At 44.1% G+C, this 27,983-nt stretch overlaps 1 protein-coding gene and 1 non-coding gene across 12 annotated transcripts; both read left to right on the forward strand.

Moving 5' to 3' along the window:
• On the forward strand, window positions 1–27,277 carry SRRM1 (serine and arginine repetitive matrix 1). 11 transcript variants are annotated; one of them, XM_058676944.1, is made up of 19 exons: window positions 10–233; window positions 2,409–2,498; window positions 2,765–2,887; window positions 4,952–5,122; window positions 6,167–6,282; window positions 7,553–7,756; window positions 8,795–8,983; window positions 9,201–9,320; window positions 10,906–11,180; window positions 16,033–16,113; window positions 17,063–17,149; window positions 19,418–19,562; window positions 19,904–19,945; window positions 21,680–21,790; window positions 23,461–23,611; window positions 23,642–23,925; window positions 24,459–24,654; window positions 25,697–25,909; window positions 26,193–27,277. In XM_058676944.1, exons 1-19 carry the CDS (start codon window positions 213–215, stop codon window positions 26,295–26,297), a joined length of 2,724 nt encoding a protein of 907 aa, XP_058532927.1. In that variant the 5' UTR covers window positions 10–212; the 3' UTR covers window positions 26,298–27,277. The 11 variants fall into 11 exon arrangements, with proteins under 11 accessions (XP_036350297.2, XP_036350296.2, XP_058532924.1 ...); XM_036494404.2 differs by having other exon boundaries at window positions 1–233; window positions 7,643–7,756; window positions 17,066–17,149; window positions 23,461–23,925; XM_036494403.2 differs by having other exon boundaries at window positions 4–233; window positions 7,643–7,756; window positions 23,461–23,925.
• On the forward strand, window positions 18,945–19,083 carry LOC118758752 (small nucleolar RNA SNORA7). The gene has a single exon (XR_004995834.2). It is a non-coding gene; the product is annotated as a small nucleolar RNA SNORA7 (small nucleolar RNA).
• Window positions 27,278–27,983: the final 706 nt, after the last annotated feature.

Genomic DNA, 27,983 nt, shown 5'->3' on the forward strand with positions numbered 1-27,983 from the left:
GGCTGCCGGGGGAGTCTCGCCTCAGTAGAAGCCCGCTCGGCCGGCCGCCGGCGTGCGCACTGAGCAGGCGCGGCCTCGTGTCGGCGGCGGGGGCGGACGGCGCGGCGCGCGCTGCGTCCGGGCGCTCGGCTTTTCCTCTGCGGGTCCCGCCCTCCGTCGCGCTGGCGCGGTGCAAGCTGGGATAGGGAGCGATCTCCGAGCGAGGCGGCAAGATGGACGCGGGATTCTTCCGCGTAAGTAGAAGCGCGGGGATCTGGGGGTGGGGAGAGGAGCGACGGGTCGGAAAGCGTCGGCAGGAGGCTTCCACTCGGGGGCTGGGTAACCTGCCGAGGGAGGCTTTCGGAAATCCGGAGGGTTCCCGGTGCCGCCGGACGCTCCCCCACACTCAGCCCCGCGCTGCGGCGGAGACCGGTGCGCCCCTGCGCAGTCTCCTCCTCCGGGATCGTCCCCCTCCTTTACGCGGTGGCCGGAAAATGGCGGCGGGTATGGGTTGAAGCGCTCCGTCGCTGCCGGCGAGTCCCGGGCCTGCGGGCCGAGCCCCTCGCCGGACGCCAGGGCCTGGGGCCTAGCGGCGCCGCGAGGAGGAAGTCCGTAGGGGGAGGCCCGAGGTGACCGGCGACGGGGAGGGACCCGGCGGGTGCGGCCTGGGGTGGCCCCGCAAGCAGCCCCTGGGTGGGGAGAGCGGAGCAGGAAGCCCCGTGCAGAAGTGGGGGATCTTTGCTTGAGAAAAGCGGGCGTCTCTTCCTCCCGATGCTGATCCCTCGCGAAGGCGCCGGGTCAGAGTTCGCGCCAGCTCCCGCCCAATTTGATAGCCCGGCGGGCAGGAGGATTGGGATCGTCTGGAGTGGGACCTAGGAGGGCGGACGGTGCAACGGGCGTGGATCGGCGCCTTCCCGGGACCCTCCTTCCCAGTCCCCTGCAGGCGGGACGGGGACCTCGTTCTCGGGCCCAGCTCGTCGTGTTTGCACCGACTTTGCACGGGGTCTGCAGGCTCCCCCCCCCCCCCCCGACTGTTGTTGAAAGCCAAGATCTCCCACTTTGTGTCGTCTGGGGTGGCTCTTTCCAACCCCCTGGCGGCTTGTACTTTGCAGTTTGCAGTTTTTAAAGGAACAGTTGGAGAAGGGGAAGCCGTCACTGCAAAGGGTGCTTTGGAACTTTAACTAGCTGTAGCGTCCCAGCCGTTTTCTCATCAGAAGCTGCAATATTGTTCCCGGCCTTGACCCCGAGCCCGTTATTTGAATGGTCTCAGGTCCTGTAAACAGCCATAGTTATTTATGGAATGATGATTTTAAGGGTGCTTAACAAATCCCCCCCCCCCCCCCCGCTGATGGGGCGGGGCCATCAGCTATCCATTTTGTAATTCCCATTAGAAGTATTTTGTAGTAAATGGTCAGTATTTCCTGTGGTGTAAAGTATTTCAAAACAAGTAAAAGCCCGTTTTTTTTTTAAGTGGCTAAGTAAATTCTAAATTGAGTTTGCTTTTGAGATTGTAAAAGCTGTGAAAGTGGGTTTTTTTGGTGTTCGTGTTCTGTGTGCGGCATACCTGAATTTACATGGAAGGTTTTGGGGCAGCTGTCTTTCTAGTCCACTGTCAACCCAGATCATAAACTGATGAGTTAAGATCAGTGTTTTTTTCCATTTCCTATGTTCCTGTCACACATCAGGTACCTCACATGTATCATTTCTGGTGGACAAAATGGCCCTGCAAGATAGATTTCAGTGTCCCTGTTTTGGCAAATCAAGAGATGTCCTCAGGTTAAGTAACTTGCTCTGAGAGGCTGTGGCTGGTAGTGACAAGCAGGGATTCTAATCCAGGTTCTTTTATCTTCCCAAACTCTGTTCTTGATCACTTTCCAAGAAACTGGTCAACTCAGTGAACCGGTCAGTACCTTCCTGATCACATAACCAGTAATTAACATGCTTAATGGGGCCAGAGAAACAAGAATGACAGAAGACTAAATACTGATCGCTTGATGATCTAACATTTACCCAAGTTCTTCAGTGTGATTGGGTTCATTAAGGCAAAACTCATGCTTTCCGTGCATTTCGAATTCTTGGAGTAGCAGAAAACAGGGTGCTCCTTTAATTCGCGTTGTCACAGACACGTGTGCAAGCGTTCTGCTGGCTTCAGAAGAGGAGGAAACTTGTTTTACATATTTAAATTAAAGCTTTGCATATCTTATTGTAGACAAGCTGTGAAAAGTGTTTGCTGTAGCCACAAACTGCTGTGCTTGTCTTTTTAATTTTAAAGTGGTCTGGCTTTGAAAGTTGGGGCAAGGTACACATTCTGCATTTATGCATATTATGTGTTGGTATTTTTTGATTGTGAAAGTCCTGGCCATTGTTAGTTGATAAAAGGCTAGAACTTGACCTTGTACCCTTAGGAAATTGTGTTTGTATTCCTGCAGGGGACAAGCGCGGAACAGGATAATCGATTCAGCAATAAACAGAAGAAACTACTGAAGCAGCTGAAGTTTGCAGAATGCCTAGAGAAAAAGGTATCCTTCTGGATAAGACAATTTTTCCTTAGTTGACTAACACATTTTGGGATTCTTGGAGATGCAGTGTTACCTGAGTACTAAAGAGAAAATTCAGTGCTGAACATTTGCCATCTTTACCCACACAGACACTACCAGTCAAATAAGAATGTGCAGGTTGTACCATAATAAACAAACTTTTCCTAAGCTCTAAGGAACTGTGAGTGCTTGAACTTTCTTTAGGGTTGGGAACAATGTACTCAATGGCTGTTTGCATATTTCATCAGGTGGACATGGGAAAAGTAAATTTGGAGGTCATAAAGCCTTGGATAACAAAACGAGTAACGGAAATCCTTGGGTTTGAAGATGATGTTGTGATTGAGTTTATATTCAACCAGCTGGAAGTGAAGGTACTAATACACAAATGGTTCTTATTTCTGAATATGTGACATAATTTGTGAATCTATGAAACTGAATTTTTTCTGTGGAGTACAAACATAGGAGGGTTATTTAACAATGTTTGTTGTGAAAAGAATTCACTTTGTAAACAAATATTAAGGCTGGAAGTTTAGTGAAGGTGCATAGTTTTGAAAGCTACACAGGTGAAAAATCAAACTTATTGTTTGTAATTTTGCTGTTACATGTTAAGTTACTTTGACAGCAATTTTCTAATGATAATGTGATTTATGATTTAAAAGGCCTGAACCAAAATGGAAGTTATTCCTTGCGTCTGAAGTATAGCACCATCACCTTATTAGGTCACAGCAGAGTGAGTGCCCCAATGTCGCTCTGACCCAACTCCCTTGATGATGCAGTGTGTGTTTGGAGGTGAGTTGTGTAAAGTGGCCGAACATCAACAACAACAACAAACACAAACAGGAAAGAGCAATTGGGTAAAACTGTACACTGCTCTTTAAAAACACTGTTATGAGCTGGACGTTTATCTAAAGCATGAGGGGCAATTCTGATTGGTTTGGATGTTTTTAAAAGGAACTGAAGTCTGATTGTAGCTGCATGTCAGCCAGTCGATTACTTTTAGGCACTGGATTTTTGTTTATAGTTAAACTTCAGACAAATAAATTGGCAGCATTGTTCTAGCCAGTTAATGTAATTGTTCCTTTGCTCAAAGATGAGACCATGGTAAAAATGCTGTTTGAAGGCATTTTATTCTAAGATGCTTTGCTATTTTGTCACGGCAACTGAAAGACAGTTAAGATGTGCCATGTGACCCTTTTGCAGCTATGCTAATGTGAATTTACTTTTACATTAATCCTCTTCCCAAAGAGTTCGCCTCTTGTGTTTTGACAGAACAGTTGACATTTCAACTGATAAGGTATTTCTATTTTTAAGTAATTTGGTGTTTACATTTTAAATATTTGTAAAGAATAATCTTAAGAAAGCACTTCCTGTAAAGTATATAAATGTTACTTAGAAAACCAGGAACATGGGAGAAAAATTTTGAAATGATAATTAAAGATAGATTTTATTGGAGAAATGCTTTACTGATTTGTGTTTTAGTGCTTTTTTAAAACCTAAGTAGTAATCCCCTTGTAGTGAGCATGAGATTAAAGTTTAGAACATTTTTTTAAACAATCTTTTCCTTTTCTGTGGTTGTGTACTCATTATTGCTTGTTCGTCTTTTGCAATTTAGATAAATGATATAACATTAAACTCAAGGTGGTTGAGTTGCAGTAGGGAGTCGGAAGCCAGCCAAGGGACCATCTTTCTCTACAGGGGACTTGGCGATTCCAAAGCCCCAAGGTTCCAAGAAGAAACTGAAGACACCTGGAATCTGTACTTGCTTTGTGCTGTTGAGCTGTGCTTGTCATACGGACTTTGTTGCTTGACCAACAGATGTAGTATTTAAGAACCCAAAGGTTTTTGAGGAATCTTGACCTCTTAGCCCTTTGTGGACAGTTAGAATAGAATTTGAGGCATTGTTATGATAGATTTTCCTTTTGTAGAAGTGATGCTTTCAGTTTAGCCTTCAGAGTTACAGAATGCATGCATAACTCCTTAGTTTTCTTGCCAGGGCAATAGATAATTTGTAGAAGGCTGTCTGTCTATAGTATTAGAACAGTGAATAGTTAATTATGTACCTTTCCCATTTCTCACTGGGGGAAAATTACTAGCCAAGTACTTTCTTTTCAGTATGTGCAAAAATTTGTGGGTATCCCATGATGGTTTTTAGTTAATGTATGTAAGGCCCACTAACAGCCATGTTAGTCTAAAAATACTTAGGAAATCCACAGAGGATTAACAAGCTGCTCTGATGCTTTTGGTAGAGTGAGAGAGAATTTGGCAATCTGCTAGAGATTATAATGTTGAGCTACTGTAGATATTTAAGCTAGTAAAGAATATTTATGTGCCTAAGCCCCTATGATAGAATTTTAAAATACTAATTTAAATGCAGTTTTGGTTGATTGGTTTGTTCCAGAGTGACCTGTAGTTCTTCCTGTCATGTCTTTTTGCAGAATCCAGACTCTAAAATGATGCAAATCAACTTGACTGGGTTTTTGAATGGAAAAAATGCTAGAGAGTTTATGGGAGAACTGTGGCCCCTGCTGTTAAGTGCACAAGAAAACATCGCTGGGATCCCCTCTGCTTTCTTAGAACTGAAGAAGGAAGAAATAAAACAGAGACAGGTGATGGCGCCTTTTTGAGCTGTTGATTTGTTTGGGGACTGGGGTGCTTCAGTTTGATGGGACTCACCCAGGATTGTTTATTGCTTGGTGTTGCTGAGCTGAGTAGCTTGGAACATACATTAGGCTTGGGCTCACCACTCTTTTCTTCAACCCAGATCCCAGTCAGATAGTAGATTTTTTTAATTGTTTACCTTTCTTTGGCTTTTAAAGGTTTATTTATTTTTATTGGAAAGTTAGATATACAGAGAAGATCTTTCGTCTGCTAATTCACTCCTCAAGTGGCCGCAATGGCCAGAGCTGAGCCGATTCTAAACAGGAGCCAGGAGCTTCCTCCAGGTCTCACATGATGCAGGGTGCCGAGGCTTTGGGCCGCCAGGATTAAAACCAGTGCCCATATTGAATCCCAGCCTGTGCGAGGCTAGGGCTTTAGCCACTAGGATACTGTGCTGGGGCCTTTTCTAATTCTTTTTAAGGTTTATTTATTTTATTTGAAAGGTAGTTATAGAGAAAGAGAGACAGATCTTCCACCCACTGATTCATTCCCCCAAATGGCTGCAGTAGCTGGGGCTGAGCCGATTTGAACCAGGAGCATAGCAGTTCCTCTGTTTCCCACGTGGGTTCAGGAGCCCAAGGATGTGCACCATTTTCTGCTTTCCCAGTGCGTAAGCAGGGTGGCAGATCAGAAGTGGAGCAGCCAGGACTAGGACTAGAACCTGGCGTCTATGCAGGATTCTAGTGTTGCAGGTAAAAGAATAACCTGTTAAGCCACCACATGGGACCCAAATTTTTTTTAATTAGTATGAATACATCCAGCTTAAGATAAATGCAAAAAGTGCAAGCTGTTTATTCATTTGTGAACAAAAGGCTGTAGTACTGCTTTTTTATAGATACCTGTAGTGTGGGTGACAATCAGTTTTGTCAAAAGCTGAGACTGATGAAGAAATAATGGGAATCATGGTGTTTGTCAGGCTTGGAAAATCGTCTTTCAGTTTGTGTGTTGTTGAATGTTCCTTTATGTCTACTTTGAAAACTCAACTTTTGCAGATTGAACAGGAAAAATTGGCGTCAATGAAAAAACAAGATGAAGACAAGGATAAGAGGGATAAGGAAGAAAAAGAAATCAGCAGAGAAAAAAGGGAGCGGTCTCGGAGCCCGAGAAGGTACCCTCCAAAAGATACTTTCCTAGTGTGTCATGAGCGCTTTAGCTCTTAGGAGTCTGTGCGGAAGCTTTGGTAGTTACAGGGGCGCCTCCCAGCGGCACTGTTGTATCTTCCATCATGCGATTTTCATGGCAAGCTGAGGCTTGCCTCCGGGCTAAAGACCTCTTAGCCTTATTGGAGATGGATCGCCTGACTCAGATGATTGTCTCTAAAATCTCACTGAGCTATTCAGCTTGATTCCTAAATCAAACTCTTAGAATATTCTTCCTTATTGCTTTAGTTTAATATAGCAATGATTTTTTTTAATGTATGCTAATTCAGTCTTTCCTGCCATTTCCATTGTATTAGAAATCTATACTCATTAGCTATTCACATAGTACTTACCTAATCCCCTGTTCTGCTTCTCTTAGATGGTTGTACTGAAACCAAACTGCAGATCATTTATTTGTTTTCCTCTTCCTTCCAAAGAGACTGTTGTTAGGTTCACATTTTAAAATCCTCGACTCAGCCTCTACTATATTTATGGTGAAAGGTGAGAATTCCATTAGGCTTTTCCATTTTTAGGGTTCTGCTTATTTGGCAGTTCTCTACTGGAATTTGTAAAGACAGAAGGTGATTTCTTTGTCCCTTTCATTTATATTTCATACTATATTTCAGCCTTCTTATGGAAACCACATTTCTAGGGTAAAGCGCCAATCATCATAGTGATAACTCCATGACTGGAAAACTCATGTTGTCTGTTTGCATCATGTGAATAATTTAAAAATCTTGAAGTTAGGCAGATTCCTGTTAAAAAGGAAGAAGGGCCTCTACTCTTCCAGAAATAGAGCTATCTTGTGCAAATTGGATGTGTGTCTCCACTGAAGAACCAGTCTTTGATAGGAGGGATCTTTGTTTTGGCCCCTGAGTGTTTATCTGATGAATCCTAATGTAATCTGTCTAAACGCTTTAGTTTGCTGGGGTGAATCTGTCATTAGGGAAATATCACTGTTTTAAACATCCTGTTTTTCTCTGAAAAGTTGGTTGTTGAATGATCCCTTAGTTTGGAGTTCCAAGTTAGTGCTTTACTCTCAGAGCTGATGGAACTTGAGAATGGTGTCTTTATTTGTTGCTTTTCTGGTTTTCTCTTGTACCTTTTCCTCATGTATGTGAGGAAGGGCATGTTACTTCCAAAAGAGACGTTGCAGATAGAAAGACAGTGCTGTTACTCCCTTTGACCCTTCGCCCCAGCCATGTTGTTCAAAAACCTGAAAAATTGCTTTCATTCTAGACGCAAATCCAGATCTCCTTCCCCTAGAAGACGGTCTTCCCCTGTCAGGAGAGAGAGAAAGCGCAGCCATTCTCGGTCCCCCCGTCACAGAACCAAGAGTCGGAGCCCTTCTCCTGCTCCAGAAAAGAAGGAGAAAACTCCAGAGCTCCCAGAACCTTCTGTGAAAGTCAAAGAACCCTCAGTCCAAGAAGCCACATCTACTAGGCAAGTGCATAAGACTCAGTTATGAGCGAGTGCAAATGTGATGGCTCTGAATTTTAAATTTTAGAACTTTTTTCTTTCAGAATTAGCTAAAGGAAGATAAATTGAAATATGGGAAAGTAAAAATACACAAAAGATGACCACTGTTGTATGTTGGTTGTACAGTTTGACATATTGTATATACTGTGATTTGATTTTTTTTTTCTCAGTACATAACTGCACTTTTTAAAAAACTGTGGGGACTCCCACTTGCCATTCCAGCATCCCATATGCTGATTCACTCCTTAAATGGCCACAATAGCTGGAGCTGAGCTGATCTGAAACCATGAACTTCTTCCAGGTTTCCCATGCTGGTGCAAGGTCCCAAGGCTTTAGGCTGTTCTCCATTGCTTTCCTAGGCTGAAAGCAGGGAGCAGGGTTGGAAGTGAACTAGCACCCACATGGGGATGCCAGCACTTGCAAGGGAAGGATTAACCATCTGAGCCATCATGCCCGGCCCTGGCAGGCTAATTTTTTTTTTTTTTAAAGATTTATTTATTTTTTTATTACAAAGTCAGATATACAGAGAGGAGGAGAGACAGAGAGGAAGATCTTCCGTCCGATGATTCAATCCCCAAGTGACCGCAATGACTGGTGCTGTGCTGATCCGAAGCCGGGAACCAGGAACCTCCTCCGGGTCTCCCACATGGGTGCAGGGTCCCAATGCATTGGGTCATCCTCGACTGCTTTCCCAGGCCACAAGCAGGGAGCTGGATGGGAAGTGGAGCTGCCGGGATTAGAACTGGCGCCCATATGGGATCCCGGTGCTTTCAAGGCGAGGACTTTAGCTGCTAGGCCACGCCGCCGGACCCTGGCAGGCTAATTTTTAAGTTGATCATTTTGTATGGCCTGCATCTGATGTTAAAAATACCCAGTGGCCCTTGGAAGACAAACAAAAAAATATTCCCCTCTTCAGAGATAAAATCCTGTTAACTTTATTGGATCATTGTATTATGACTTGGTAGTCTGAATAGAAAGAAAAACAAGCTTTCATTTCCACAGTGACATACTGAAAGTTCCCAAGCCTGAACCTATTCCAGAACCTAAAGAACCTTCTCCAGAAAAAAATTCCAAAAAGGAAAAAGAGAAGACCAGAGCTAGATCTCGGTCACGTTCCAAGTCAAGGTCACGGACACGGTCTCGCTCTCCTTCTCACACTCGACCTAGGCGGCGCCATAGATCCCGATCGAGGTGAGTTGTAGTTTTAAGGTCAAAAAAGTCTTGTGTTTTGTCTGTTACAAATGTTGGATTTCCACCAAAAAATTGTGTATACTACTTTGTACTGTTAAAATCCACGCAAATGGAAAATTGTGATCTTTGAATTTTTTTTAATTGTGGTCTGTTAGGAAAACAATCAAAGGACTTGTGGTTCCTGATTTAGTCAGATCCTAATTGTTTCTTGTGGCAGGTCCTACTCACCTAGGAGGCGGCCAAGCCCAAGGAGGCGACCATCTCCTCGGAGAAGAACTCCCCCCAGACGGATGCCGCCTCCCCCGAGGCACCGGCGGAGTAGGTCTCCGGTCAGACGGTGAGACTTGGCTTTTGTGTAGTTGGGCAGCAGCCTGTATTCAAAGCTACTCATAGTCCACCAGGAAGAAAGCACTCGAGTATATAGAGAATGGCTTCTAAAGAATCAGTTTGATTTTCTCTGTGCTAAGAAAAATGTCTAGTCCGGCATTGGAAGATCAGAAACATTTTTTAAACATCATTTTTTCTGTTAATTTTTACCAATTTAAGACTACCATGAAATCTTACTAAGTGAGGGAATTGATTAGCTTCTCTTGGGCTTCAGTTTGCCACTGGCTTCTGAAATTTAGGCTAGTGAGCTGCTTATACAAGCATCAGAATAGTCCATTTGCTGCTGTACTAAGGCTTTTTTTGCATTGTAGGAGTGATATTTATAAGTAGTTATAACATTGAATAACAGATTTGTGGTTCTTTTAGAGATTAGGTATAAATCTAACCCTGCCAATACCAGTGTATTTTTCCCCCTTAAAATCGCAGCCATGTGGTAAAATGTTTGAATCTTGAATGTATCCATCACTTAACAAGAAGGTTATAGCTAAATCTGCTCAAAAGTGAGGCCTCGTACGTACCTCACTAACAGTTCTGGTGCTGCCTTGACAATAAAATTCTCCTGTTTTTGAAAAGAACTTAATCTTCAGGTTATTCTGTGGACAGGCTTGTTTGAGTTTAAAGAGGGAGAGCATCAAATCACCATAAAGTTTTCTTTTGTTTGTTTTTGCTTTACATTCATGTTTTCAGTCTTGCGCCAGGTTCTAGTCCTAGTCCTGGCTGCACTTTTTTGGGGGATGAAGGAATACAAGGTATAGCAAACTGTTATTACCAGTATTAATGCGCCACTGAGGAGGAGATCCGTCATGTAAATGATGTCGATTGAGGCACCGCCCTTTCTAAAGCTGGTTACTGCTCTTGGAGGAGAGCTGCTGCTTGTCTCGGACCAGACCTGCGCAGACAGCTCTGCAGACAGCGTGTTGTAGTTATACTAAGCCACTTTCAGATTGTGTAACATTCCCTTTCAGCCAGTTTGTATCTCACACTTAAGGTAGGGTTTCTTTTTTTCAGGTTCTCAGGAACTCTTCTGCCAAAGGTGAATTCTGCAGGTACACGTAATTGCCACAGAACATAACACCAATTTTGCCGCAGAATTCGAGAGGCCCCTGCTTCTAAGTTTACATAGTTATATGAATTTCTGAATCTTCCACATTTTTAAATCAACCTAAGAGTTGCTTCATGTTGTGTTACTACATGAAAGATACTTTACCACCCAAACTTTGTGTGCAAACTCCAGAACACCAGGATCACTCTTAAGGAAGAAAGATTAGCAGCATTCCATTGCAGAACTTAGCCTTGCAAGTTTTGTTACTAGAGACAAGCAAAACACTACTTAGCCTCAGAAGTAGCTGTTTTCCTGTTGTTGGTTTTAGTTTTTGTTTCCCCCTTTTTTCTTTTTTTTGGGGGACTCACTGTGTGCATAGTTACATACACTCAGAAGTTGGGTGAAAATAGTTGTGTTTTCACAAAAAGCGTCCATGCCTGTGAGGTCACATGTTGTAAGTATGGGGTCAGTGATACGAGTCCTTTGTTCACAGAAGGCGGCGTTCGTCAGCCTCCTTGTCGGGGAGTAGCTCATCATCTTCTTCATCTCGTTCCCGGTCACCTCCAAAGAAGCCCCCCAAGAGGACATCCAGTCCCCCTCGAAAAACTCGCAGGTTGTCTCCTTCGGCAAGTCCACCGAGACGAAGGCACAGGCCATCGCCTCCTGCAAGCCCACCCCCCAAAACTCGCCATTCCCCGACACCCCAGCAGTCGAGCCGCACAAGGAAGAGCCGTGTTTCTGTGTCTCCAGGGAGGACTTCAGGTAAAGGTAAAGCTCTGGTTTGTGAAGCCTGGCTCTAACCCCCAGCCCTCTCAGGGAGCAGAACGGTTGTTGTCAGTTTCCTGCTTTGCTGTGTGTCTCCGGGTGTGTTGAGGTAGGCTCCTGTGCCACTCACTGAGGGGCAGTGTATCTGCTCCAAGGTCTTTTTTTTTTTTTTTTTTTAAAGATTTATTCATTATTTTTATTACAAAGTCAGATATCCAGAGAGGAAGATCTTCCGTCCGATGATTCACTCCCCATGTGACCGCAACAGCCAGTGCTGCACCGATCCGAAGCTGGGAACCAGGAAACTCTTCCAGGTCTCCCACACGGGTGCAGGAGTCCCAAAGCATTGGGCCGTCCTCGACTGCTTTCCCAGATCACAAGCAGGGAGCTGGACGGGAAGTGTAGCTGCCGGGATTAGAACTGGCGCCCATATGGGATCCCAGCATGTTCAGTGCTGAGATTGCACAGGAGGGAAGCTTGGTATCTGTCGTGGGTTGTTGAGTTGGAGCAACTTATTGAGGTGGATGTTTTTGTGTCAAGCTTGCACTTTGTGACTCTGAGGCTAATTAACTTTTTGCCTCCCAGAATTTTTATTTGGTATTTTATTTGAGGACTTTATATTCTCTCTCAGTTCTTCGTGGCAACATTGTGCTCTCAAGGGAAAGACATGGTGTGGTCATCAGAGCTGGTTTTATTTTAGTTTAGGCCATCAGCAGGGTGCTTCTGAATCTTGTCCATCCTTATCCTATGGATTAAGTTTTGAGGAATTGATGATCTGTGATTTTACCAGGCAAGTAGACTGCCATGCTAGTCCGAGTGAAGCATATGAGTTGTGGGATTACTCTTTCGCATGCAGTATACTTGGAGAAAAACTCCAGGACTCATTGCTAGTGAGCCTTGACTCTTAGGGCTGGTGTAAAACAGACACTGTGAAAAGGGAGTCGTAGGGAAGCAGTAGAGAACCTCCAAGGCTGCTGTAGTTACTGGATTTTGAGGCAGACCACGCTGAAAATTTCAGGGTAGGAACAACAAATAGGGGTGGCAGATTTCTGACCATGTATTTTAATGAACTGGATGAGACCAGAGTTTCTAATGGTTTGCAGTCTTCATCTGTAGATTACTACTTTCTTAACTTAGCTTTTAGGCTAATGGGGTGATGTATGATTAAGAAGAAGCCATGTTTCTGTGTTGACTCTAAGCTTAGCTGAGTAAGAGAAGCCTTTGGAACCCATAGCGCATCAGGCAGTGTACAGTGCTTACGCGGCTGGAGGAGCCTTCCACTGGCAGGTTCAGACTAAAGTTACATGGGGGGGCTTTGGGATCAGTGGCTTTATAATTTTTGTACACTGTAACTTTTTTATTGAAATTGGCAGATATTAGTCCACCCATGGCTTCCCGTCCCTGTCCAGATCTGATTCCTAGTGCCCCAGTGTATTTTGCCTTTCCCTGTGAAATTAGCATTTAGGAATGCTTGTTTCCTTTGTCTGGAACCAGAAAGCTCCCTAGAGAAAGTATGAATATGCCCACTTGTTACTTGGCAAACACAAGTTACAATTTTTTTTTTTAAATAAATAGTCAGTGAGTCTCAAATACCTGCACAGAAGGACTGAAATTTTGGTCACACTGTTAAGAACCTTTTCAAAAGCAGGCTTAGTTGCCATCTCCCTCCCTTCGGTTGTATGCTTTTTGAAACAGGACACAGTGGACACATACATAGATAAGTTGCCCAACCAGGCACCTTGTGGACAATTGTCAGAGGCTGCCTGCTATGCGCTGGAGAGAATACTGGTCCGAGACACTCAGCAAAAAGTCTCTCTGAGTGTGTTGAAATGATTGCAGCCCTGTGATGAAATTTTGGGTTAAGCCCAACTACCCAGAAATACAGGATGTGATATTTCATTCTTAATTAATGTGTACTTTGCCTAGTTTTCTCATCTAGGATGCCTCTGACTGCTGAAGGAGGGAGATGGGAGACAGGGTATAATTGTCTAACTTAGTGTCTGGCATCAGTGTCAGAAATGGCTCTGTGACGTTCTAGGCTCAAGAGCAGGGAGAGTCCTGAAATGTGACAGGTACATGTCATCTGCATTTCAGGTAGTGGCCACTGATCCTGGCTTTGGGCCCCTGCTATTGACAGTGGGCCATTGAAGGGAAAGGAGGGAGGAAAAGTTTTGGGGAACTTACGGGAAAATTACTTGGAACATACTGCATCGACTCCTGTGCCTTAGGGAAGCGTCATGGAACCATTAGCAGTTATTATCTTCATGTATGTGGTGGTACTTTGACTTCCTGGGAACAGTCAGTGGAGATGTTAACAGGAACTGTATTTGAGGTGGTACTAGCACTTTTCAGTTTATTTTGGTTAATTTGGCTGTATGGATTATGCTATGTAGACAATGGTTATTTTACATTTCTGGTCACAGTGAATTTGTAAATAACTGGGCAAGTCTGAATGATCAATAGTTAAAATAGAACTTGAAGTAAACTTAAAAATCTGGTTTTACAGTTGTCTTAGATTTCAGATGATTGTGCTGCTTGAATACTGAAAACATGTAGCATAAGAAATGATACAAGTTTCAGGCCTGGTGCGATAGCATAGCAGCTAAAGTCTTCTCCTTGAATGCACCAGGATCCCATATGGGCGCTGGTTCTAATCCCGGTGGCCCTGCTTCCCATGCATCTCCCTGCTTGTGGCCTGGGAAAGCAGTCAAGGAAGACTCAAAGCTTTGGGTCCCTGCACCCACATGGGAGACCTGGAAGAGGCTCCTGGCTCCTGGCTTCGGAACAGTACAGCTGCAGCCACTGCAGCCACTTGAGGAGTGAACCATCAGATGGAAGATCTTCCTTTCTATCTCTCTTCCTCTCTGTATATCTGCCTTTCCAATAAAAATAAATCCTTTAAAAAATTGTATGTTTCAAAAAACCAAAAGCCTGAAATGGCACTTACGTTAATGCTATAACTCAGTCATGTAAGAGTAGTAGTTGTAGTAGGTACTTGTCTGAATATATAACTTGCATTAATAGGTGAAGACCATTTTATCTAAGCCGTTAGTGAGAGATTGGATCAGGATAAAATATGTAGCAGTCACAGTCCAGCTCTTACTAAGTGAACATGTACTGACTGTCTTGTGAGCATAACCACATATTTAACAAGTCTTACTAGAAAATACATCCTGATCCAAAGTTGTGGAACTGGTTCTACAGAGTGATAACATGGACTTGAGGTTTTATAGATGATTGGATGTGTTAATATCTTGTCAGGAATTGAAGATTAAGTGACACTTGAAAGTGGAGAATATAGATTATAAAAATAGCTTCAAATGATGAAAAACATTTGTTTCAGTTATTAGCAGTTGTTAGAATAGTTTTAAATACACTTTAGAAAAAAGGTTCACTTGCTGTTACTAGAAAAGCAGATTTATAGAGAGGAGGAGAGATGAAAGTCTTCATTTACTGGTTCACTCCCCAAATGGCCACAATAGCCAGAGCTGAGCTGATCCAAAGCTTGGAGCCAGGATCATCTTCTGGGCCTGCCATGTGAGTCCACACTCCCAAGGCCTTGGACCATCCACTGCTGCCACAGGCAGCGAGCTAAATAGGAAGTGGACTAGCTGGGACACCAACCAGCACCCATACAGAATGCCAGCACTGCGAGGCAGAGAGCCAGTGTGCTGTGCCCATTACTTCCCATCATTCATACTAATTAGATGTTTAATAACTGTTCTTTAGCCAAACCACTGATTGGTCCAAATGGCTTGCTAGGTGGAATTGTTGATAAGATTTTGATCATTGAAGAGGTACAGTTGATTCTCTTTAGCAGGATTGCTATGTTCTGTCAACTAGTTCTCTAAATTTACTGCCCGTTCGATTTTGCCTTTAACAGAATTTTAGCTGTGAGCATCTCTTAAATATGAGAAATGTTTGCGTACATGGCCAAATATTCCATGGGTGTTGTTTCAGTCACACGAAGCATATACAGACCATAAGAGTTCAAATTGTTTATGGTTTATTCTTTAAAAGGGTAGTCTCAAATAGTATTCCCAATTCATTCATGGTAAAATCAATGCTTATATCTGTGTTTTTAAAGCGTAAAATTTGGATACAGTAGTGGATGAGAGGGGAGTTATTGGGAATCAAAATGCAGGCCCCTGATCATCTTGGATTCAGTTTCTAGCTTGTCTGTGGGGCTGTGGTAACTTTGCATGTCTCAGGTGTCTCCTGTGGACCTGCAGGGGTGTGGGAGGATGTGAGAGTGGCACTAATGCTTAAGCAGCACTTGGGAACAGCACGCTCCCAGAGGTTGCCCAATGACCATTGGCTGATTTGTGAGACACCAACTTCTGTCGTATCTTACTGGTAGAGCTCACTCTTTCTGTTTTCAGAATTTGGGGAAGAATCTTTCAGTCTTAGTATTTAAAATTTTTACCAATGAAAGCTTTGGGCCTCTTGGTGGCCAGTCATTCCTGTTTTCCAGACTAAGTCACAGTTCTCCTGGACCCTCCTGTAGTAGTTCCTCACTGGCTTCTGTGTTGAGGTCTCTGGAGTTGTGTGCATGAGTTTTAGGTTGGGAGGTTCAAGTAGCATGTGAGTTTACTTAACTCAGTGTTACGTTCCACACAACTTGATATTCTAGTTTCTCTTTCACTGTTCGTTTTCTTGTGAGAAGATCAGGATTTTAAACTCAACAGAGTTTTCACCAGACATTTCACTTTGTTGCTTCTGCTTCAGATAATGGCAACAAGGCCTTACAGGAAACAAAATCTAATTGCTTTCGTGCATAAGTGTTTGTAATATCAGAAAGGCATTTTATGTGCCCTGCTTTGTATCTAAGTGTTTTCCCCTTGTTCTTTTTTAGTGACAAAACATAAAGGTCCTGAGAAAAGAGAGTCTCCTTCACCAGCACCAAAACCTAGAAAAGTTGAATTATCCGAATCAGGTAAGTTTTGGTTTTGGTTTAAGATTTATTTGTTTTTATTTGAAAGGCATATTTTTATAGAGAGGAGAGATAGAAATGTCTTCCATCTGCTGGTTGACTCCCCAAATGGTAGCAACAGCAAGAACTGAGCTGACCTGAAGTTGGGAGCCAGGAGCTTATTGCCAGCCTCCCACATGAAATGGGACTGGGGGGCTCTGGCCTCAGGTGGTCCTCCACTGCTTTCCCAGATCATAAGAAGAGGGTTGCATCAGAAATGGAGCAGCCAGGGACTGGTACAATGGCTCAGCTGGCTGATCCTCCACCTTGCAGCGCCAACATTCCATGAGAGTTCCGGTTGTGTCAGCTCCCTGCGAATGGCCTGGGAAACAGTGAAGGGTGGCCCACATCCTTGGGACCCTGCACTCACATGAGAGACCAGGAAGAGGCTCCTGGCTTCAGTTCAGCTCAGCTCCAGCCATTGCAGCCGGTTGGCAAGTGAACCCACAGATGAAAGATGTTTCTGTCTCTCCTCTGTAAACCTGCCTTTTCAATAAAAATAATCTGAAAAGGAAAAAAGGAGACGGAGAAGGAGCTTTCCCACCTGTTATTCACTCCCCCAGATGGCCGAAGCAGCCAGAGCTTTCCCAGGCCATAAACAGGGAGCTGGATCAGAAGTGGAGCAGCCATAGCACTGGCCCTCACCCCTTTTTGGTGTAATTATTTCATCAGGGTCACTTCTTTTATCTCTGAAATTTGGCAGTTAATAATGTTTTTAAAATGCCTGATATCTTAATTGCCTTGAGAAAAATGTCTTAGCTAAATCAATATTGGATTTGGCATTTTAAATTCTTGTGTAAAAATTATAGTAGTTACTGCTTGACCAAACCAAGATTCAAGAGACCATCCTTCGCAGATGTCTCCGACCTTCCTTCGGCGTCACTAAAGCAGCGCTTTGTAATGTGTCTTTCAGAAGAAGACAAAGGTGGCAGGATGGCCGCAGCCGATTCTGTGCAGCAGAGGCGTCAGTACAGACGGCAGAACCAGCAGTCTTCATCGGGTAGGGGCGCTGCTTGTCCTCTGTAGTCACCGATTTAAGAGTGCAGGTTGAGGAATCCTTATTCTAGAACTCCAAACTCTGAAGCTTTCTGAGTCCTGGCTTAGACGAAAGGTTGAAGATCACCTCTGCTGGGTCACATTCTGAACACAGGCCCACCAAACATACTGTTGATGGTTACTTTGGGGCTGTGATAACAAGCATCCATGAAACACAAGTGAAATTTTCTTGTAATTTAGAATTCAATACCATCTCCATCTTCATTACGCATGTAAATATTCCTAAATTTGAAAAAAAAAATCCAACCATTAAAATACTTATTGTCCCAGACATTTGGGATAAAAAGTGGTCAGTCTATACTTAGCTGCAGTCGTGTGTGTGTAGCGAGTGAACCTGCTTCCAAAAAGTAGTGCATCTGCTTGCTAGAAACCTTGGCAGGCAAGAGTATCTGATGCTGTTTGCCTTTTGTTTTAACTTTGTTTTAAGTAATGACATATTGGTATAAAATTTGAAAGTGTGACTCTTTTCCAGATCCCCCAGTTTTAGCCCCTAAACCTTGGATTCAGAAATGTTTTATGTACCACTCACATTCATGCTATTTTAAGCCTTCTAATATGTCATCAACACTTTTTTTGGTTAATCTTATGGAATCTACTTCCTTTCTTGCTTGCTTGCTGGCTGCAACATTTTCCATAAAAATATACCACCAGTTTTTTAACTAGTTGTGTTTTTTATGGTTCTTAGGTGATTTCTGTGTTTATGCAAGTTTATCTTCAAAGTAATAGTTGAAATTGGTATTACTCGGGTGACATGATATCTCAGTTGGCTAATCCTCTACCTCCAAGTGCCAGCATCCCAAGTGAGCACAAGTTCATGTCCCAGCTGGTCCACTTCCCATCCAGCTCCCTGCTTGTGGCCAGGGAAGGCAGTGAAGGATGGCCCAAAGTCCTGGAAACCTGCACGTGGTGTTAAAAAAAAAAACAAACAAAAAAAAAACAGAAGAAGCTCCTGGCTCCTGACTTTGGATTGGCTCAGCTCTGGTTTAAAGATTTATTTTATTTGTATTGGAAACTTAGATATACAGAGAAGAGGAGAGACAGAGACGAAGATCTTCCATCTGATGGTTCACAGTGGCCGCAGTGGCTAGAACTGCACCGTTCCAAAGCCAGGAGCCAAGAATTTTTCCTGGGCTCCCACATGGGTGCAGGGTCCCAAGGCTTTGAGTCTTCCTCAACTGGTTTACCAGGCCACAAGCAGGGAGCTGGATAGGAAGCGGGGCAACCAGGATTAGAACCAGTGCCCATATGAGATCCTGGTTTGTGCAAGGCAGGGACTTTAACTGCTACGTTATGCCACCGTGCCAGGCCCTAAATAAATATTTTCAAAAAGAGCTGGAATTGTGTTGGATTAGTTTGCACAGAAACCTGGTTTTAAATTGTGTGCTCTTCTTCAAAACTTGTGGCTGTATCTAGACACAATTAGATTTTTATTTGGAAGAGTGACAAGCATGGAGGGGTTCTTCCACCCACTGGTTTACTCCTCAGATGCTGCAGCACTTGATTCTGGGCCATGCTGAAGTCAGGAGCTTGAAACTCCATCCCGGTGTCAGGGATCCAAGGACTTGAGTCATCTTTTCCTGCCTTTGCAGGTGCATTAGCAGGAGGCTGGATGGGAAGCAGAGTAGCCAGGGCTTGAAACTGAGACTCCAAAATGGGGTGCTTGTTACACCCACTGTGCCACTACCTTAGCCCCTTTATTTGCTTTTCATTTATAAAATTCGATTAAAAATGAAATAACTGACCTCCCTGGATCGCGTCTGGAGAGTCCCCAGTGCTCTGCCAGCTTCGGAAGCGGGAGGGAGAGCAAAGCCGCAGAGCTGCCCATTCCAGTCCCAGCTTGCCCGGTGGCTGGTGCCTGGAAGATACTCTGCAACAGAGCGTGTGCCCCGAGCGGACACTCCTCACTCCAGGAAATATGGGTTAAACCTATGGAGTCCACTGCTTCCCTGAGTTGATTTTTAAGCTTCACATAGCTATTTAGAAAATGATTGACTTTCCTAAGAGATATTTGTATCATCTTGTTGGGTTGGATTGGAGCATGGAAATGGTTTGTCTTCTGTGATTTGCTTTACACCTGTGCGGCCACTACCGTGCAGAACTGGTAGCTTGTATGTGTGCTTATGTATGCTCCATCTGCTTTGATTCAGAAAATTTTGGACAGCCTCTTTTAAAGCATGGGCCTCATGTAATTTTTCTTTGCTGTAAATTACAGACTCTGGCTCCTCTTCCTCCTCAGAAGATGAGCGACCCAAGAGATCTCACGTGAAGAATGGTGAGGTAGGCAGGCGGCGGAGACATTCGCCTTCTAGGAGTGCCTCTCCCTCGCCACGAAAGCGCCAGAAAGAGACCTCCCCTCGGTAACACTTCCTTCTGGGATCTTCATGGGTGTTCGTGTGTTTAATGTCACCCGTGGGTTGCGGGGCTGTTTGAAAATGAAGAGTGCCTTCACTTCAGACACTTTGGAAAGATGGTGGGGTGGGGGAGGGGTGTTTTGTGGTTTTGTTTCTTTGTGGATGACTCATGTTTATTGAGACCCACCATGTCATTTGTATGCATGACTAGCAAAATAATTCATAACATTAACTCCTGAGTATCTTTGAACACTTTAAAACCTAAGCATCACTGATACTTAACTTCCTCAAATTGCATAAATTAGTGAATGGAATTCTTGACATTTGTTTTTCTCCACTGCTCTCAGGATGCAGATGGGAAAACGATGGCAATCGCCAGTGACCAAAAGGTTGGTTAGACACAACTTTGTGAAGGAGGGCTCCATATCAGAACTTGTAGCAGCTGGATTCCCTGTTGTGCCCTTTTCCCGTTGTTAGATGCATCATGGTTGTGGAGACATTCCTAGGTTGTCTTGACTTGGTTTTCTTCCACATCATCAGATAAATGATAGGGTGTGTGCAGGGATGTTCACGGAGACTCAGAGTGTGATGATCTGGGTAACACTCCTCTTCTGATTTGCTTCAGTTTGACCTAAAACGGCTTTAATGAGATCTGGAAAATAATTGGTCCTTAGACTTACTGGATAATAGAGACTGTGGTGGCTTCAGGGCAGCAGTAAGGACAAGGAGAACAGAGTGGGGAGGAAGGAGCAAAGAGCACAGGCTTGGCCCTGTGGCTGTTTCCGTGGCTGAGAAGGGAGTTCTTAACTGCGCTGAACTTTCTGATCATTGTCTATATACCCATAAAACAGGGGCATTCTAGAGACATCATAATCTAATTCATGCCTGTAAGCCTTGCTGAAACTAGCCGTTTGTTCCCTTGATTGCTCAGTTTTAAAACTGTTTTGGCTTTTCAATATGAGTGTTTTCTTGGAATGGCCGTTTGGAACTAGTTGGCAGTGTTTGCGTGAGAGCAAAGTTCTGGGTATTCGCACTGTGGAGTAAACTGTTTCTTGATAATAATAAAGTATAGAAACCTACACCAGTTTTATTTTCCCAGCAGTGAATATGCTAATAATCTTGCTTCTTGACTGCTCTGGGCTGTTGTCTCCTTGTTTGAAAACTGTGCTGGTCCTTTCAGGTTTATAGCAGCAGTAATTGCCATCAGATGTCTGGAGTTTAGAGATAGAAGAATGATAGTTTCAGTCTTGGGAACTGAGCAGAGACAGGAGTTTGGGGATTAGCTTCATTTCCTTCTCAGAGCTTTCATTAGTTTCAAAGGGGAATGCAGGCTGTCACTCCTGTCTTTTGTTTGATTATCTTGTTAATGTAAGCTCAGAGGGTGTCAAACCATCTTGGCATATGCTTTGATAATTTTATTTTGAGTTTGCTGGTGATTTATCTGTCAGATGAGCTTTTTGTGTTAAGTGTATAATGGGGCTCAGAATGATAGGGCTCTGATATTGACTAGATTATTCCCAGGATAAATTCAGTACTGAATACACTATTCAGTCAGTTTTGATCTGTCATCTTTGGGATAGTGTTTTTAGGTAACAATGCATAACTCCCAAACAGTAGAGATGAATGTTAGAAATGAAGTTCTTGGAGCAGTGACACCAGGATTTGGGTCATAAGCTGCTGATGAGTAGGGACTTTGAGATTTCTGTGTGAGGCTTCAGTGTGATCTTTGCCTAGACATTTTCCACTTAGCCCAGAAACCTTGGATGCCGTTTCTGATTGGCTTCCTGATGGCTCTGATATGCCTGCAGGTTACAAAGCAGTGCTGTCAGATGGTGGTTTCTGTGTGCTACTCAGAATGTTATATATCATGCCCTGGGACACATGTTAGTAGGTCCTGAAACAAAAATTTCACATAGCAGTATTTTCCCTTGGACACAATAGAAGACTTAATTTCCTATTATTTCTTTGGTGGTGCTGTTGGGTATCTTTGCTACTGGTCTTGACAGAAAACATTGCTGTGAAACAGGTAGTGGCCTTTGCTGTCCTTTAGATCAGTGGCTGAAAGGAAGTCTTACGTGCCTGTAAGTGCCATGGACTCAGTCAACTGTGTTCTCTTGGTTTAGTGGTAGACGGAGGAGAAGTCCCTCCCCACCACCCACCAGAAGGCGGCGCTCTCCTTCTCCTGCTCCGCCTCCCCGTCGGCGCAGGTCTCCAACCCCACCACCACGACGAAGGTACATGTCACATGTGCTTCCAAATAGCTCATTGAAGTGGCAATAGTTGGCCAGTAATGAAAGACCTCAGTTTATATGAAATGTTTAGAACACACAAATCTATAGATAGGCAGATAGATGGATGAGTGGTACCTGGGCTAAGGTAGGGGGTGGTAATGGCAACTATGAATCAACTAAAACTGTTGACTTGTGGATTTTAATTGGGTCTATTTTATAATATATTTAAATCATATGTGTCAAGTAAAAGGTACTGTGATAATAAAAAAAATACTAGGCCCATGCATTGGCTCAACTGACTAATCCTCCACCTCCAAGTGCTGACATCCCATATGGGTACCAATTTGAGTCCCACCTGCTCCAGTTCTCATACAACTCCCTACTTCTGGCCTTGGAAATCAGTGGATGATAGACCCAGAGTCTTGGGACCCAGCCACCAGCATGGGAAACCTGGAAGAAACGCCTGGTTCCTGGCTTCTGATGGGCTCAGCTCGGCTGTTGCAGCCATTTGAGGAGTGAACCAGCAAATGGAAGATAATTCTGTTTCTCCTCTGTAAATCTGCCTTTCCAATAAAACATAAATAAAGCTTTAAAAGAAAAAAGAAAAAGGTACTATTATATTCAAGACTCCTGCTACTATCTTCAGTTGGTGTCTAGGTAACATGTTTATTCATTTACTTGGGAGGCAGAGTAACGGGGAGAGAAATCTTAGAGTTTGGACTTTTATAGCATAAATTCAATTGATTTTGTAGCTTTTCTGTAAGTCTAAAATGATTTCACAATAGGAATGGAAATGTGGAAGCTTTGGAAGGATTGTTTTGCGTGTTCTGTTTTTAGATTTATTTATTTGAAACGCAGATTGAGGAAGAGATATTCCATTAATTGGTTCACTCCCCACAATGGCCTTGGCAGCCAGGAGCTGGGCACTCCACCTGAGTCTCCCACGTGTGTGAGCTCAAGCACTCAAGCCATCATCGTCATCCACTATGGAATACAGGCCCAAACAGTGGTTTAACTCATACTAGAATGCCTCCCTCCCCCAAAAAATGCTTTAATGACATTTGTCAAACTTGACATTGTAGTGACCGCTACTGCTTCTCGGTGCCTACGATGCTCAGCAAAGGGCTGGGTACTTTGTGTGCCGAAGTTGTGGTCATCCTGGGACCTTGCTTTGCAGGACTGGGGGTTTAGGTACTAGATTGTGCCCAGGTGCAGCAGTGGAAGCGCACCTTCCTGCTTGGTCTCCAAAGGCTTGTTGCAAAGCTGCTGCTGGCGCAGAAACTCCAGCTCAGAGCCTGTAAGAGCAAATTAGGCAGCGGGGCCTAAGCACTACATTGGCATCCTAATTCAGGAAGTAGGTCAGGGTTGTGTAGATGAAGCGTCAGGCTGGAGGCAGTAGAGGTGGTCAGCTCTGGTTGAAAGTGCTCCAGAGCCACAGCTGATCAGTGAACATCAAAGCAATACAAATTCCTCCATTTACCAGAATGTCCTGTTGTGCAGTCATCTGAAATAAACAAATTTACTGATTTGTTATTTGTTTTATATGATATAAAAGGGTTAATGTGTCCGCTTACAAATAACCTTGCTTTTGCCTAGTGCTAATTACAGAATAGCTTCTCGTTTGGTGTTCAGTTGTCAGAACCGTTCAGCTGACTGATGTGTCTCTGCCCTAGGACTCCTTCTCCGCCCCCTCGCCGGCGCTCGCCTTCCCCACGGAGGTACTCCCCTCCAATCCAGAGGAGATACTCCCCGTCCCCACCGCCCAAGAGAAGGACGGCTTCTCCTCCACCCCTGCCAAAGCGCAGGGTGTCGCCGTCTCCACCGCCCAAGCGGCGAGTCTCCCATTCTCCACCACCCAAGCCGAGAAGCTCCCCAGTAACCAAGAGACGGTCGCCTTCCTTGTCGTCCAAGCCTAGGAAAGGCTCTTCCCCAGGCCGCTCCGCCCGGGAAGCCCGCTCACCACAGCCGAACAAGCGGCACTCGCCATCCCCTCGGCCTCGCGCTCCTCAGCCCTCCTCCAGCCCCCCGCCTGCGCGGAGAGCACCGTCATCTTCACCCCAAAGAAGGCAATCTCCGTCTCCAAGTACTAGGCCCATTAGGAGAGTCTCCCGGACTCCGGAACCTAAAAAGACAAAAAAGTAAAAATATTTGATGCTTTTTGGTTAGGGATACTTTGTATCTTTCATGTTTAGCAGCTTGCCACTGCCCCCATCCCTGGATTTTGGGTTTCTGTTTTTTACTGAGAAGAAACAGAAAAGCATGAGCTGTGACTACAAACTTACAGGGCAGATTTTAGATGTTATTCACAGGTTCTTTTCAATTTTCCAGATACCTTCTTATGGCATAGATTAGGTGCCCTGGGATTTTATTTGACTTTTAGTGGTATCCATTTTTCATGGTGGATGTGTGACTTTGGCCCCAGCAGTCTGAAATCAAGTGTAGGGAGTTGCAAGCAGTGTCTCTAACAGAACGGGTACACAGCTGGGGAGCTCGAGTTGTGTTTGTTCTGGGAGATTTGGGAGTTGTGGTTTATGTGTCAGTAGAGCCAGCTAACAACCAGTGCTCTGACATATTTGGAGGGTGTAACCTGGCGTGTATTGTTGTGGGTGGTTTTGTCCTGGGCAGGGAGGTCTGTTGTTGGAGCTAAATGTTTTTTTTCCTCTCTCTACAGGACTGCCTCTCCGAGCCCCCAGTCTGTAAGGAGGGTCTCCTCCTCCCGCTCTGCATCTGGATCCCCTGAGCCAGCAGCTCAAAAGCTCCCGGCCCCATCGTCCCCTGTCCAGTCTCAGTCGCCCTCCACCAACTGGTCACCAGCGGTACCGGTCAAAAAGGCTAAGAGCCCGACACCGAGCCCATCGCCGGCAAGGGTGTGTGTCCAGCTAGTTGTAAACAGGTCTTGTCAGTTTGGGTCTGATCAGACTGAAAGAGCACCATTAAATAGAGTGTCATCTTGCTCAGGTTCTGTGTTCTGTGAAATCAGTGGTTAGGCGTCTGTCCTTAATTAGGTTGTCTGAATCATGCAGGACTTCTTAATTGCTTAGAAATACTGAAATTTTTAAATTGCATGCTAGATTCAAAGAACCTTTTGCCTGAATTTGGCATGCAGCTGTTCTTAATTGAAGTAGGCTTTCTCTTGGGCAATTTTGCCCTACCATTGAGTAGTATAAGTGGTCTGAGAACTTTGAAGATATGACAAGCTAAACTATAATGCTCAGTAGGTTAGGTGTACTGAATGCATTTTCTTCATATGCTGCTCTCAAGGTTTTACAGTATTCATTAGGCATATAACCCATGGTGAGGCAGGGTTCCTCCTGCGGAGGACAAGCCACCCCTACTCTATTCCTGTTAGATGCTGACTAGAGACTTGACATTAAGATTTATTTTTATTGGGAAATAAGGTCACATTTACAGAGAGGAGAGACAGATCTTCCATCTGCTGGTTCACTCCCTAAGTGGCTGCATTGGCTGGAGCTGAGCTGATCCTCTGCTGCTTTCCAGGCCACTAACAGGGATCTTGTTGGATCAGCCAGGACACAAATTGGTGCCCATATGGAATCCTGGCACTTGCAAGGCAAGGATTCAGCTACTGAGCTATCACACAGGCCCCAGGGACCATTTATTAAAAGCCTGCTACATACTAAGCCAAGTGTTGAAAACCTGGCTTAATGTGAAACTAGTTGGGGGAGCTCTAGCTTCACTTAGCTTGAAGACCCTTTGCTCATCTTAAAAGCTGTGAACAGGCCTTTGGTGTTTGTGTGTCTCCCACCTCCATGGCCGTGGATACTTCATGCTGGGCGGGGGCGGCTTGTACCTTTTCTTTCCCTAAACCCGAATGAAATCCTGAGTCCTCGGCAGTGTACTGTTCAGTTGACGTTTAATCAGGCTGATGATGTTTTCCTGAATTTCTAGAATTCAGATCAAGAAGGAGGTGGAAAGAAAAAGAAGAAAAAGAAGGACAAGAAACACAAAAAGGACAAGAAACACAAGAAGCACAAAAAACACAAGAAGGAGAAGGCTGTGGCCGCGGCTGCAGCCTCTGCTGTGAGCCCTGCCGCCGCCACCACCGCCGCGGCCACATCCGCGCAGGAGGAGGTAGAGGCAGCAGCGTCGGAGCCCAGGAAGGTGTGTGGGCGCTGCTTGCGCACGTGCTGTCACCTGTCTACATGGTAGAATCAGTTTTGAAAAGGCACAAAATTGGGGGTTTTATTCATTTGCTTTTTTTTTTAGCCATTCTGATGATACTGATACGTTTCCCTATGACCCGCCAAGGACAAGAATTTGCCAGGACCAAAGAGAATGCATGTGTCTATCGAGAAGCTCTCTGTCATTTTCTGCTTTTGTTGTCAGTTCTTGATCATCCATTTACTGTCTTGCATCTTACCTGTGACTGTTCTGGCTTTTGCAGGAGACAGAGAGTGAACCTGAGGATAACCTCGATGACCTGGAGAAGCACCTCCGGGAGAAGGCCCTCCGATCCATGCGGAAGGCGCAGGTGTCCCCACAGTCTTAGGTGGAATGTTCGTTACGATGTAAATTTTATTTGGTTTGTACGCAATTCAATTTCAAAATTGCTAAAAATGTGTTTGAGCTTTAGACTATAACATTTGTTGTAATAATTGCTAGGTTGAAGTTCACCATGTAAAAAAAGGGCATGGATTTACATTGCAAAAGGTGTCCACAGTGTATTAGTGACATTCTTTCATTGACAGCTGACATAAATTCATTTAGAGTGAAATATTTTAAGCCAAAAAAATTCCCTTTTTAAAAAAGGGGGTTCAAATACTGTTGGCATTCTTATGGTTCCTTTAATTGCCCCTGGCTTTTCCAAAGGGGTTTTTCTCTCCCTCTTTTTCTTCCTTTCTTTTTCTTTCTTTTTTTTTTTTTAATTTTTCTCATTTGAGTCTCTTAGCACTCATTTTTAAGTTATACTTCCAATCTCATGATTTATGAGCTTGCCCAGAAATAAGACCACTGTTTAGAGAGAAGTCTACATGAGTGTCTTAATGCCACAATCTTCCTCCCAGTTGCCTGTGGAGTCTCTGCTGAAGTGAATCAGAATTGGAGCTCTAACGAGAGATAGCAAGGAAAGCCGGTCCTCTGCCAGGACTCTGTGGGTCTCTGTCCATGTGAAACAAGTTGATTTGGAACACTGGAATTTCGTTCTATTCTGTTCTAGGGTGTTCTTTTTGTTTGTTTGTTTGTTTCTCTTGTAAAGGCAATTAACGAGTCCCAGGAAGGATCCTTCAGTCATATAATTTTTTTTTTTTTTTTTTTGGTGAATTGTCATGGCTCCATTCATATTGTCTTGGTCTTCCACGTGGTACATACAGCCTCAGAGTGCTGGTGTTGGGAAGGCTGGAAGGACTCGGACTTGGAAATAGTGTCTTGGTTTCACTTTTTTTTTTGTTTTGTTTGTTTGGTTGATTTTTTAAAAAAACTAAAGCTATATAAAGCTTGTGGATTAAACAATAAATTTCTAAATTTAAAAATGTGTGCTGTTCACTTTTAGTTATTTTCTCATACTGCAGGAAGCTTGCTTTTCTTAGAAATCCTGTGATGCGCACTTTATCCCTTTGACGGGGTGGGAGTTGGACAAGGGAGTGAAGGATGGTAGAAGGTTTTGCTGTGGAGTGCAGCAGAGGCCAAGGGCAGGGTGCATTGGAGCAGGTGCAGCAGGCAGAGTTGGTGAAGGCTGAGGCTGCTGAGCCCCTGCAGCAGAAGCCTGGCACATCACGGGGAGTGAGGACTGACCACAGCCTCTGGGGTTTGGCTCTCCAAAACTCGGTTGATTTTACATATGAGATGTTGCGGAGCCAAGTATAACATGAGGAAACTGGAGAATTAAAAGGGGGATATTTGACACCAGGAACCCCAACTGGCAAATGGGTGATTTGATGATGCTTCAGCAGTTTAGGGCCAAAAGGGAAAGGAAAATGCCTCAAATGTTAATTTCAGGAAAACCTAACAGTCCTCACAGGTTTTGTTTGGTTTGGTTTTCTCTTTTTGTTTTTGTTTTTTTTAGTAATTACAATTGTATTATGTGACACAGTTTCATAGGCTCTGGGATTCCCTCCCCCACCCCTCCCCAAACCCTCCCCGCATGGTGGATTCTTCCACCTTGTTGCAGTATTACAGATCAAATTCAGTTGAGATTCTTTCATTGCAAGCATATACCAAGCAAAGAATCCAGCATCTA

This window comes from Ochotona princeps, chromosome 2 (genome assembly GCF_030435755.1).
Source record: "Ochotona princeps isolate mOchPri1 chromosome 2, mOchPri1.hap1, whole genome shotgun sequence".
Lineage (NCBI taxonomy): Eukaryota > Metazoa > Chordata > Mammalia > Lagomorpha > Ochotonidae > Ochotona > Ochotona princeps.